At 33.5% G+C, this 13,746-nt stretch overlaps 1 protein-coding gene across 1 annotated transcript; it reads right to left on the reverse strand.

Moving 5' to 3' along the window:
• Nucleotides 1–5,536: 5,536 nt before the first annotated feature.
• On the reverse strand, nt 5,537–7,250 carry LOC131174664 (uncharacterized). Its single transcript, XM_058138416.1, has 4 exons — nt 6,655–7,250; nt 6,375–6,510; nt 5,870–6,223; nt 5,537–5,728 (listed from the first exon to the last, which is right to left on the reverse strand). Exons 1-4 carry the CDS (start codon nt 7,248–7,250, stop codon nt 5,537–5,539), a joined length of 1,278 nt encoding a protein of 425 aa, XP_057994399.1.
• Nucleotides 7,251–13,746: the final 6,496 nt, after the last annotated feature.

Raw genomic sequence — 13,746 nt, forward strand, 5'->3', positions numbered from 1 at the left:
GATGATGGACTGTGCTTCCATACTCGAAGCTAGCTTGATTGCTTGTAACAAAGTTTTTGCTTTTCCAGCTAGGGGGAGGAATATATGATTTTCTTGACAGCCCTGTCAACAACCCTCCCTAAATAATTTCTAGTTATCACTGCAATGGATGAGTAAGGGGAATCATTCGTCCAAGCAACATCACAGTTAAATTTAAAAGTACCTCTAGGAGGAAGAAGCCAATGCCAAGATGTAAAAGATCCTCCCATTTCAATAGGATCTGATGGAGGAGAAAGATTCAATGAAGTTACTGCATAAAATTCATTAAGGGATTCGGATATCTTGCAAGCAGTATAATTTGGATTTGGTTGAATATGTTCAAAAAGAGCTTTGTTCCTTGCTTTCCAAATCCACTAGCAAAAAAAGGCTGAGATAACTAGGAGGTCCTGATTCCATCTTCCTTCGATTACTTGAGTAACTAAACTCGATCACCATCTGGCAATAGAAGTGAAGCCAATGGGGTTTGGTTTAAACCCAATGGGACTAATAAACCATGCAGCTCATGCATGATCACACCACAAAAGTGCATGCTCTGTAGTTTTCAGCTTCCTGGTTAAATATAGGGCCTATGGGACTGATTGTCATCCCTCTCTTCTTTAAGTTATCCTCCACTAGAATAGCATTGATAACCATTCGCCAAATGAACACTTTAATCTTGGGGGGAATTGACAAATTCCAAGTTTTCTTCCACACAGCTGATGGAATTTGGTGAGAAACCATTGATCTGCTCACACTATCAATCCAAGACCTCCTTGCCAGTAATCTGTACCCTGATCGAACTGAGAAGATGCCAGATATGTCATAATGCAAGATGGTTCTATCATGGAACCTCCTTCGAGCAATAGGAATTGACATTATTGCTCTAGCTTTTTCTACGCTACACATTTGAGCCAGTAGATCCTTTTCCACCCAAGATGCTCATGGTCAATAAGATCAACAACCCAGTTAACATTTAAAGGGAAATTTATAGGCCTTTGAATTTTAAAACCCGGAATTGATGGAATCCAAGGATCTTCCCACGCTAAAGTAGAACTACCATCATTTATATTGATTCAACCTCCCTCCCATCTGAGAGACTCTTCCATATCTAAGAACATTTCCAAGATTTGACAGCCTACCAAAAGGTTGTTTGGGGAAAACACAGCCCTTTCAATACTTTTGCCCAGAGACTTGAAGGATTATTAATCAATCTCCAACATTGCTTCACTAGACATGCTAAATTAAACTTATTGAAATCTCTAAAACCCATCCCACCGATGAATTTTGGCAAGGTTGCTCTCTTCCAACCCACCCAACATAGCTTCTTTTCCTTATCTCTCCTTCCCCACTAAAAATTGAAGAAAGGCTGTTAAGCTAAGCACAGAAAGATTGAGGATACTTGAAACGCCCCTATGTTCACTAGTTCTATACATTTTACTGTTCCGATGACCAGTGTAGGTCCGAACAGTTAAGAGGCTTAGAACCATAATTAAGTCATCTAGAAAAGTCATAAACAAAAATTAATAGTCATTACATGAAGGTTAAATGCAAATGAAGAAAACAAGATATAATGGGTTAAATGAGCCAAGGTCACAGCGATGGGTGACGGAACCGGAAAGTGACTGCGAGCTCAGTCGTTGCCCTACTTTCGAGTGGGACCCTATGGCACCCTAGCCTTAAGAATTATTGCGAACCTAATGGTAATGTGAAAATCTCAGAAAAGAATAAAAAACCAGTTCAAAAAATTGAACCAGAGTTCCAGAAGCAATTAAATGTTGCTAGAAAAACGGATCAGACCGGTAAGGGGCAATTTGGTCAATTCACCCTTAGATGTGACTTTTGACCTAAATGTCTAATAAAATCTAGGAAATTAAAAAAATTAAAAATTTGATTAAAAGAGAAGAGGTGAGTGAAAGAAAAGGAAAATGAAATGAAAAAAAAAATAAAAAGAAAAGAATTATGATATCATCCTTACACAAGCATGAGGTAATAAAGAATTTTAATTTAATTTAATTATTTTGTGATAAGTATAACAAGATAAATTAAAAAAAAGGTAAAAATCCTCATTTTATCTTATTCCTTGCTGCCCCAATTCTCTCTCTCATCTCTCTCACCATTTTCTCTCATTTCTCTTCCAATTCCTCCATGAAAGCTTACCCCAAGCTTTCTAAACCCTAAATTTCACCCCCAATCCCTTATAAAACTTGTAGAAAACCTCAAATTGAACTTCAAGAAAAAGATTAGAAGGAGAAAATTTGAAGAAATTTGAAGGGAATTGAAGTCTCAAAGGCTCATAAAAAAGGTTAGTAGTAATCCTTCTAATTTCTCTCTAAATCTATGCTTAAGCACTCTAAACAAGTTGAAAATTGTTGAAAATAAAACAAAAATAACATGTTAAGAGACCTCATGAAATTCGGCCACCTTGAGTATGCTTAGGATTTGATGGAATTTGTTGGAATTAAAAGTGTATTCAAGCTTAGTTTAGTATGTAAATGTGTTGTATACACTTTGATTTCATGAATTATGTCAATTTCATAATTAGGGTTCTTGACCAATGGGAAATTGGAGAAAAATTTAGGGATTTGGTCAATTGATGCAAATTGATCTAATTGAGGCTTAAATTGGTCAATTGGTATGAATTGGATTGTGATTGAATGATTGAAACTAAGATTGAATGGTGTATGTGTAAGGGTCAATTTTGGCAACTTGACCCATGCCCATTCAAATGAGTATAACTGAAATTCTGTTGCTCCAATTAGTGTGAGGCCAATTGGAGATAAAAATTAAGACCCAAAGATACAATTTTTATGTAGAAATCTAGCCCTAAAACTGACCTTATGTTGGTGAAAAATTAGATTGAATTCGGATCACACACCCTGTCACTGTACAGAATTGACCATATGAATAGTACTTATTCAAATTGTCATAACTTGGTGTAGAAAGGTCCAAATGACATGATTTTTATACTAATGAAAAGTATAGACATAGTAGAACAATTTTCATGATAAACATGGTCAAAATTGCCAACCAAAGTTAGTCCCTCAAATCTTCCAGAATTGTGCCCAGAATTCTAGATTTTATCAATCTAGCCAGCCACATTAGAAATAGCATAACTTGAGCTACAAAATTTCAAATGGAGTGATTCAAAAAGAGAATTAATGCTAAGACATTAAGGAACAACTTTGATGAAGGAAAGTTGGCCAAATTTACGCTGTAGAAGGTCCAATGGAATAGTAAAATCAAGTGACCAAAAACTGAAAATTTGTAATTCCTCCTAGGAAACTTTGAATTTAATTTGGCAATCAATGCTAATAAAAATGTGACTTAAAATGTGGTATATGGGGATGATTAGAATTAGTATAACTATTTAGTATGAAAAAGTCAATATTTTGACCAATTGGTCAAATAAATAGTAACCATAAACATACCACATACAAAGAATTCAACCTTTAGAGGAAACTTATAAGGAAAATTTAGTATGCATAAATTTATTTGTTGAATCAATTATGGGAAATGAGTTGAATGAATATTAAAATGTTTTAAATTGTGTATTTCAGTAGAAAAAGATACTGGAAATGATAGGGAACAAGTGAGTCAAGGCAGAGAGGCGACTCATTAGAGGTTTGTACACAATAACTTTTCACTTTTGATTTACTATTAAAAAAATATTTTAACATATTTTAGAATAATTTTTGCTAAATAATGCTTTGATAAATGTTATGCTGCTTACTTTGTAAATATGAATTTGAAATGAAAATTGATTAGTGTTTTGCATGAAATATTTGAATAATACGATTTTGAATTTGGTTTTGGATTCACACTTAGTATGACAGTAACGTTGTATTCCTCCTCCATTTATGGGGTTGAGATTGACTATGTTTCTCCCTCTCTGGCTTCCTAGTTTGAGGTTGAGATTGGAAGAGTACTCATAGAGCTAGCTAGCCACCTCCCTCATTGATTTCAATTAGTGGGGTTAAGATTGCCTTGATGTGGCGTACAACATGGCATTGATTGAAAATTTTGTATTATGACCTAAGTTGTGTATTGATTGACAATACTGTGATTTATAAATTATTTTGATAAAATAGTATTGTAAAAGTTGACATCAATTTCATGAAATGTGAAAGGATTTAAATATGTGTTATCAATGTATGCTTTTATATTCAACAACTTTAAATTTTTATTATGCACTATTGAGTAAAAGTTACTCAACGATAGCTTTTAGTTGTTGTCACAGATAAGAGAAAAGATAAATTAGCAGAGTGAGCTGCTACAGTGACAGGAGAGCACCATTTGAGGATTTTTGTATGGGTATATTATTTATACCCTTTGTAATTTAGTTTGATGTAAATATTTTTGTTCATATGTTTCTTTTGTAATAGTTGAGCAGTTGTGCAGTATAATTTGTAATGATACTATTTTTGTTTTTTTTTTCTGTAAAATGAAGACTTTTGTGTTTATATTGGATATATTAAAAAAAATTGATGTTTATTTTAAATTGTATTGAATTGAGAATTGATGGATATTAAAAATGCATTGAGATTGTATTAAATTGGGGAGTATTGAAGTTGAGATTGAAAAATTAGTATTAGAAGTGCTTTCTTTTCAGGTTTTGAAGATCTATTTTCTTAAATTACAGCTGGCAATCTGCCGAAATTTTTATAAAATTTGTAAAAAATTATATTTACTAAAATATTTGTTTATGACATAAACTCCAACTAAAGGCTTTTAAATAATGCTTTAACATTACTTTACAATTTTAAAATGAATTGAAATTGTTCAAAATCCCTTGTAGTGTATTTAATGAGTTATCGGTAGGCGAAGTTCGGTAATTTATTAGATATACTACGGGATCATTTTGCACCTTACGGAGGGGTAAGGTGTGACAATACCTTAGGATAGCCATTGAATATGCTGGGATTGCGTGGAGTACAGACTTGATTAGTATTTCTCTACTTGCTTGCGTTGACAGTTTTTGTTGCCAGCTTTGAGTTTTAGCCCCAATTCTCTCTTCCACAAAATTGAGGGCTTGAGCTTTTGATCTTCCCCAAACTGAAGGCAATCCAAGATACTTCTCTCTAGGCAACATTTCATGCATTTCCAGTACTGCTAATATTTCCCTTCTAAGATTGGAGTGAGAATTCTTACTGAATTGCACATTAGACTTATGGAAATTGATTTTCTACCCTGACGCCTTTTCATATGAATGGAGAATTGACTTTATAGCTTTTGCATCAGCCCTAGTAGCTCTCCCAAAGATCAAAGTGTCATCTGCAAAGAGAATATTAGTAACAGTGGGAGTAAATATGTTGAATTGAAACCCTTTGAAATGGCCCAACTGATGTTCTCTATTAATTAAACAAGATAGGGCTTGAGAGACAAACAAAAATAAGTAAGAGGAGAGAGGGTCCCATTGCCTCAACCCTTTTGAGGGATAAAAAGGAGGGGTTGGAGCTCGATTCACCAAAATGGAATAACTAACAATTGTGACACATTACATTACCCTGTGCACCCACTCCTAAGAGAAACCAAAGTTCAACAGAATTGCTTGGAAAAATTTCCACTCAACCTGGTCATACGCTTTATGCATATCAATCTTCACAGCCATGGAGTGCTTCTTACCTTTAGGTTTCCTCAGATGTTCAAAGACCTCATGAGCTATTATGATATTATCTTGTATAGCTCTGTTAGGGATGAAAGCTGCCTGGTTCTGCATAATAAAAGCATTCATACAAGGTTTAAGCCTATAAATAATGATTTTGGAGATCACCTTATATAGAAAACTACATAGGCTTATTAGCTTATATTGTTTAACATTGCAGGGACTTTTACATTTTGGAATAAGAGTTACATTTGTCCTATTGAGCTGTTTACAAAGAAAACCATTAACAAAAAAGCTTTTGACTGTATTACATATGTCAGGGCCAATGACATTCCAATTATTTTGATAAAACAATCCTGAAAAACCATCAGGTCCTAGAGCTTTTGAAGCACCTAAATCAAAAATAACTTTTTTAACATCTGCATCAGTTACTGGAGCTGAGAGTTGGTCATTCATCTCTTGGGAAACCAATTCAGGGATAAGCTCAATCACTTCCTGGATACCCGAAGGTCTACTACTTCTATATAAGTGCTTAAAGAAGGAAAGAATTTTAGTCTTAATCTCCTCAGGGCTGTCAATCCACCTGCCATCATCTCTTTGCAGCTTAATTATGGCATTTCTTTATCATCTCTGAATTGTAAACATGTGAAAAAAAATGGGTATTCCTATCCCCTGCATGAAGCCAGTTTATACGAGACCTCTGTTTTCAGTGTCCCTCCTCTTGCTTTTGGAGCACATTAAGCTTGCCTAGCACATTCTCCTTTGCTTGGTTATTTTCCGAATTAAGAGGATCTGCATATATCTCTTCCACACGATTTTGCAATCTCTCAATCTCATTCTTTGTCCCTCGAAAATGAGCATAATTCCAATTACTCAACACTTTTCTGCACCTTCTCAGTTTATGAGCAATTGAAAACATGGCGTAACCTCTATCAGCAACCCTTCAGGCTTTATTAATTATTTCCTGGTAATTAGGGTGGTATAACCATTTCTTTTTAAAATGAAAAAGGAAATTTGGATTAATGGGCAGAAACTCTAAAGTCAGGATGAGAGGCCTATGGTCTGAACCTCTAAGAGTTTCATGGAGGATTGCAGCTTTAGGGAACAATTCACACCATTCTATCGACCCTAAAGCTCTATCTGGTCTCTCTTGGATGGATGTAGGACCAAATTGTTTGTTATGCCAAGTATACAATAGTCTTTTATATCCCAAGTCTATAAGATTACTTTTGGAGATGAAAGACTGAAACTTTCTAACTTGGGATGCACTAAGCTGACTACCCCCTAATTTCTCCTCCTCCAATAAAACCACATTAAAATCACTAATACACAGCCAAGGTTCAGGGCTAACAGCCTTTAATAACAAAATATCCTCCCAAAGGAGATCACGTTCCTCCCTATAAGGATTGCCATAGATAAAAGTTGCATTAAAACTATTAGAGTTTCCCTTCAGTGAGAGATGCACGTCAATAAAAATTTTTACAGCTTTAATGACTTGCACTTGAACATCATTTCTCCACCAGAGTGCCAAGCCCCTTGCCTTCCTAATAGGATTAACATAATAAGCTCTATAAAAATTCATTCTTCTTTTAATGATTTCCATATAGTTCTGCTTTTGTTTTGTCTCCATTTAGAAAATAATGGAGGGGCTATGCTTATGATTAAGCTCTTTCAGAGCTTGAACTGCTTGGGATTGCCCAAGTCCCTGAAAGTTTCACACTAAAGAAGTCATGGTGATCATAATGGCTCTTGGCCAGCCACCAAAGCTCCAGTAGTGTTGAAATATGAATTAACCACCCGTTCATCTGCTTCATCTCCTATTTTATTTAGTATCAAAGAATTCTCCTCGTCCTTATCCAACAGCCTCTCCTCAGTGCTTTCCCCTACCTGTGTTAAACTCCTCGCCCTCTTTTTCCACCTATGCCTGACTGGCCCTTTTTCCTCTTCATTAGTTAATTCTTTCTTAGTTTGCGAGATGCCTGCTCTCCTTTATCCTCTTGGTCATTTTCAGTCCCTCCCTTTAAACCTTCCCCTTTCTCTTGATCAGTGGCAAAACCCAAAATTTGTTTTATCTCATCTGGCCCAAGTCCAACAATAATATAATTTGGTTTCAGATCACTACATGCCAAATGGACCAGGAAGTCTAACGATTTGGGTTCCTACAAGTTTGGGTCTAAGCTGAAAGGCTTTGTAATGTCAAGTTGGGCTAAAGATGAGAGAGAGGGTCATTTGCGATGAGGCTCAAGAGAAGGCTCTAAAGTTTGACTAAAAAACGTTCCCCGAGCTTTACTATTATGGGCCAAGCTTCTCTTCTGGCCCACTTTAGGAACAAATGTTTATGTCTTCAGAAAGTTTTGGATAATTACCATCTAAGGGAAGAAAGTTCATACTTTGCTTAGATCCAATCTTGATAGCTGCATGGGGCATCTTTGTCTCATTAATACCTTCATCCCTGACTGCAAAAGGCTTCTCTTGATAGTTTGTTACAGGCTCCATTAGAGAAGTGTTATCAGAGAGGGTAGCCAGGAAAACTAATTCTGCCTGTATTTCTTTCCCTTTTCTATGGTGTATAATCATCTCAGGAGATGTATTGGGATTCCGAAGAACTACTTTCGTACCATCTGGGTTTCCTTTCTCTTGATTTTGAAGATATTTGCAATAAATGTGGGTAGGTGACCTCGATTTTAGCATATGTGAACTATCTGAAGGCGCGTTAAGATTATGCACAAGGATTGAAGTCTCCTTGTCTACATGCAATGGTTGGAAAGAGAGAAAGGGCAGTTCAGGTGTTCTGTGATGGCAATAAGGTGATTGGGTCAGTAGGGGAATATCTGTAGACATGCCTTGAAAGGGAGGTTTTGCCATTGACCATATTCCGTATTTCAACTATCCTTCTCTCCTATTACTCTGAGAAGATAATTCTTGGTTCTTTGGGCAGTACTTGACAATGTGGCCGATGATCCAACAGAGGAAGCAAAAAGTTGGTAGTTTCTCATATTTTATTTGAACGCGTTCCCTTCGATTCACTTCTCTGTTTAGTTGGAAACCTGTGAGTAAGGGCTTATGGACGTTTATCCACACTTTAATTCTAAAAAAGGAACACCAATTTTTAGTGCCAATTCTCGAATCATCTATTTTGATCAACCCTTCGAAAAGAACCCCAATTCGTCTAACACTATCCTTATTCCAGTTACTAGGAGGCAGCCCATGAATTTGTATCCAGAATCTCGTTGTCTCAAACTCAATTTCATGGAGGGATTTGTCTGGAGGCCATATTTGGATTAGCAGCATGTTATTATCTATCGACCAAGGCCCTTCTTCCATTATGGCATCTATTTCTCCGCAATCATCAAAAGTGAAAATGTAGCAATTATCCTGACCTCTCCTTATTAGTAGTATGACCTAGAGCATATCATTTAGTATGTATCTTGTATATGTTTTATTAATAAAAGGCATTTTCACTTTTCCGTTTACATAATATATTTATGTGTAATAGAAAAGGTCAATTGATATTTTGTTAGAAATATTATTCTTAAGTTGTTAAGAATATGAGTGACAGTATTTTTAGCACAAAGTATCATAAATTGGTTCACAATCGAGAATACTTCACACAGGACGTGACTTATCCAGAAAGATTGTATTCATGTTTATTCCCAATGTATTTATATAAGATATAAATAAGATGGAATGGTGAGTCTCATACCATATAACAAACATGATAGACACTTATACACGATAAGTAGGCTGAACCAGTGATATTTATGACAAGCACATGGAGTTTACTCTTGTTAATGTATTGTCATAAATCATATCAGTGCATATAATTTTTAGACCTGAGATAGCACAGTTATCTTGTATATAGGTGGTTTGAGTTTGATACTGCTTTCATACTTGTACAGTGTATGGGTATATGAGCATGTGTTGGCTCCTACTAGTTATATATGGAGGTAGGTGTTGATCAATATGGAATCTGTTATCCTAAGTAAATAGGAATAAAATCCTATGTTCATTTAATTATTCTTGATGTTACAAGTTCCTGGCCAGGATAGATTTAATCAGAAAAGAATTTTTGATGAGAAAATCTTTTTAATCAATAACAGGAATTAAAAGAGAACATAATATTTATAGCAAATGGGGTTTGACATAAACTATGACTCCAGCTTGAATTGAGATTTTGTAATAGAGTGATTCTAGTGCATGGTAACATATGATTATAGGTTATTTAAGGTAAACATTATTACTAATTGGGTGGCTATGGCATGCTATGCTAGGTATTAACCATAGTTATGAGCTGCATAAAATGATTTAGAGAAATCATTTATGGTAAAAAAAAGTTCTGATGATATTAAGAGTTGATATCATATCTCATTGCCAATTAGTAATGAGTCTAGTGAGTCACACATATACATAAGTAATCACTAAGTTAAATGTGATTTAATTAATTATTAAATATGTTTGATTTCCAATTAGATTGCAAAGTCCCTAGCATGGCTTGAAACCAAATCTAAGTTATTAGATGTATAGTATAAGTTAAATTTATATTTAAAGTGTTTAAATATAAATTTATTTAAATATAAATTTAATTATGAGAAATTAATTAATAGAGATTAGTTAATTAATTTATAGATTAATTAATTAATTTATATTTGATATAAATTGATTAGAAAAAGTGAAATAATTATTTTGAGTTAAGAACTCAAAATTAAGACACAAGAGTATTTTGGTCATTTCACATAGTGACATATGGCACAATGAAATGGTGACACATGGCACTACACATAAGCTTGCCAATTATCTTTTAATCATATAAGATGATTAAAGTCAAGATTAAATTTAAGTTTGACACTTGGCACAATGTGATTGGGTCAATTAAACTAAGAGCCAATCAGAAGGTGATATGTGGCAAGAGTTTTAAGTGATGAACTAGCTATATAAGGGAAAGGATGAAAAGAAAAAAAATTAATCTGCTATTTGTTTCATTGGTGCCGCCACCCAAAGCATCTCTCCCTTCTCTTTTTCTTCATCTTTCATCAATTCAAAGAGAATTGACAACATTCTCTTAAATTAAAATTGCTAGAAATCGTTTCTAGTATCTTGTATATATATCTGTAATCTCTCTAAAGGAAAAACCTGATTTTCTAATTAATTGGAAAGGCTTGAGAAGTTGTTCAAGGGGCTGTCATTAGTGATCTTGGTGTGGACAAGCTAGAGGTACAACATCTGGTGTCCTAGGCGTATTCCAAAGGTGTCAAACACAACTGCAGTGCATCAAAAGGTTAGTACACTTGATTTTGATCTAATCTAGGGTTCTAATGAATTAATTTGTCAATTCTAAAATTTTAAATGAGAAATGTAGATCCAAAAATATATATTAAAAGAGTTTCAATATGCTGTTTATCATTTAAATCAAATAGATAAAAATAAATCTTGCATGATGCATGAGACCCTAAGAGAAAATTTTTTGAATTCAATGATCTAAACTTATATTTTTCATGCTTCCGCTCGTTCACTCCAAACTTGACAATCTGCTTTTAATTTCCAACTTTTTGACAAAGTTGATTTTAAAATGCAGGGATTTTATTTCTTCATCCTAATCACTTTTACTACCAACTTGTTATCGGTAAAAAGCGTCCCTGTGTTTGCAGCTGATATGAATTCCAAAGACGGTTCCTCATAGGACAAAGTTTCCGTCACTGTAACTATATTTTGCAATGAAGATTCTAACTGATTCATAATGGTGAGAGAGAAAGGTTGGACTTGGTGAAGGTTGCGAACTAGGAAAGATGGAAAATAAATGATTGGGATAAATGCAGACGCATAAGGAGATGAAAAAGGGAAACAGCAAGCTATTAAGGAGAACGAGAAAAACTCCACTAGTTGGAGAGATATTATCAAACACTCTGCTCACTTTCACAAGAAGGTTTCACATAGATTAATTCTTTTGTGTTGCAATTTTTATGAGATGGGTTTTCTTTTAAAGATGAGTCTTTTTGAACCCCTTGATCAAAGGGAAATATTTGAGCTCTTCTAATCATTTTTGCTTAGGAAGCACATCTTTTATTTGTGTTATGTATATAGTCATCTCTAATTTAAAAAACAAAAAAAATAAAAAAATAAAGAAGACAAAAGTGAGACAAAGATTGGTCCACCTTTTTCCAATTTTAAACTTCCGAAATGTGTAAAGTAAACATGAAAGCGGACCCGCATGCATCCTGTAGCACAGTTCTTTTCTTCCACTTGGCAAGTTGCAATCTCTATTTCCTTATCTAGAAATATCATCACAGATAGGCTATTTAGATTGTGTCTTTATTGTATTCAGGGAAATTTTTATATTGTGCACTGCTTCCTTATCATTTAATTATCTTTCAAATACGTACAATCCCATTATTTATTATTTTTTTCTTTTCATTGAAATTATACTAATATTTATATATAACAATATTTATATTTATTTTTATAATATATAAAACATACAAACATTTCGTTCATTAAATTTCAGACGCTCCACTAATGGTCGCACTACAATCATCACAATGGCTAAACTGCATAAGAGAATAGGTACCTAGTGCATAAGCAAAGAGAGACCAAAGAATGCTCAAACCAGCAATGACCTCCGGCCTCCAACAAGGAATTTGAATCATGTTAGCTGCAGCTGCTAACCTGGCACAAATTATTGCACTTGTGTTCTCATCATCAACAAACCACCCTATCTCAAAAGTCATTAGCTTTGTAAGCAGTTTCTCCCGCCCACCCTTCTTCCTTGTAAATGTGTTTAAGTGACTCTTCTGTCCAGTTTAAACCAGTCCGATTTCAGTTTTGAACCAGACCTTGGCCGAGTCTACTCCACAATATCAAGTTCCTTAAACAGTGAATCTGCACCATCAGCAAGACTGAGTAGAAATTAACTCTTAGAATCACAAGAAAGCTGGTGATACAAATATTGGGAGCTTAAAAAATAAAAGCAAGCTCAATACAAAAAGTTGGTAATTAAATTACAGCAGATGCTCATCCATTCAAAAGAAGGAAGACGATGGAGTACCAGTCAAAATTTTGCAGCAGATGGTCATCCCACTCAAGAGGAGGAAGACAATGAACAGTTGGTTTCTTTTTTATTTTTTAATTTTATTTTAAATGGAAACTATTTTATAATTAAAATAAATATTTTAAATTAATTTTATTTTTCATGTTAGCATTATTAGCACTGTTTGTGTAAAATCATAACCATAATGTATTACTTTATTACAATCTAAATTTTACATTTCTTAGGTTGAAAATGAAAGGTTTGTAATTTCTTAAATTGAAAGTGAAAGGTTTGTAATTTCTTAAATTGAAAATGAAAGGTTGTAACTTTTTTTTAGTGAGTTAGGTCTAATCATATTTATATTAGAGATATTCATTATAGGGATAAAGCTTTTCTAATGAGAATTTTCTCCATTTACAATAATTAAATAGTCGAACTTACTTAATGGATGCAGAGTCTTTTGTCACTCATATCAACTTTCATCAATTAATATTTTGTATATATTTTTTTTAATAATAAACTAGTATCATGTGTTTTATTAGTAAAAAAGAAATAAATTTTTAATGCGATTAGTTTAATAAGTTATTTAAAATATTATCATATTAACATAAATTTAATAACATTAATGGATTTATGATTTATACTTTTTCATTGACAGAACAAAAATATTTATTTGTGAAGGCTTAAACAAATGAATTACATCACTTACGGAGGCATTAAGGAGCCAACGAGGGCATTGAGTCCCCTGAAATTTTGAAATTAGAGGTATAATAGTTTTTTGAATGAAAATAAAAGTTAAATTACCTTAAACACCCTTACTTTTAATAAAATTAACATTTATATCTTTTTTCTTTTAGAAATATAGTACTCAATTTTTTAAATTTTATAACAATCTACTTATACAATTAAAATATTATATAATTAATCTTTATGAATTTGCTTTAAATAACATTTTAGTCCTTGAATATTTAGGTAAAATTAATTTTTAATTTCTAAGAAAATCAAAGCTAAGAGACTAAAATGTTATTTTATCTAAAAAATAGACAATAAAAGTTATTTAACATAAGTGAGGGATTAAAATGTAATAAAAAGATTAAATTTTATA

Source organism: Hevea brasiliensis, chromosome 16 (genome assembly GCF_030052815.1).
Source record: "Hevea brasiliensis isolate MT/VB/25A 57/8 chromosome 16, ASM3005281v1, whole genome shotgun sequence".
Classification (NCBI taxonomy): Eukaryota; Viridiplantae; Streptophyta; class Magnoliopsida; order Malpighiales; family Euphorbiaceae; genus Hevea; species Hevea brasiliensis.

Bases quoted from the DNA above. Each gene is read 5' to 3' on its own strand.
- LOC131174664 (XM_058138416.1), bottom strand. From the start codon at position 7,250: ATGGAGACAAAACAAAAGCAGAACTATATGGAAATCATTAAAAGAAGA. The intron at 6,511-6,654 runs GTTTCTGCCCAT...TAAACTGAGAAG, and splicing joins CCTCTCATCCTGACTTTAGA to GTGCAGAAAAGTGTTGAGTA. The intron at 5,729-5,869 runs GTAACTCTTATT...TTTATTATGCAG, and splicing joins AACAGCTCAATAGGACAAAT to AACCAGGCAGCTTTCATCCC.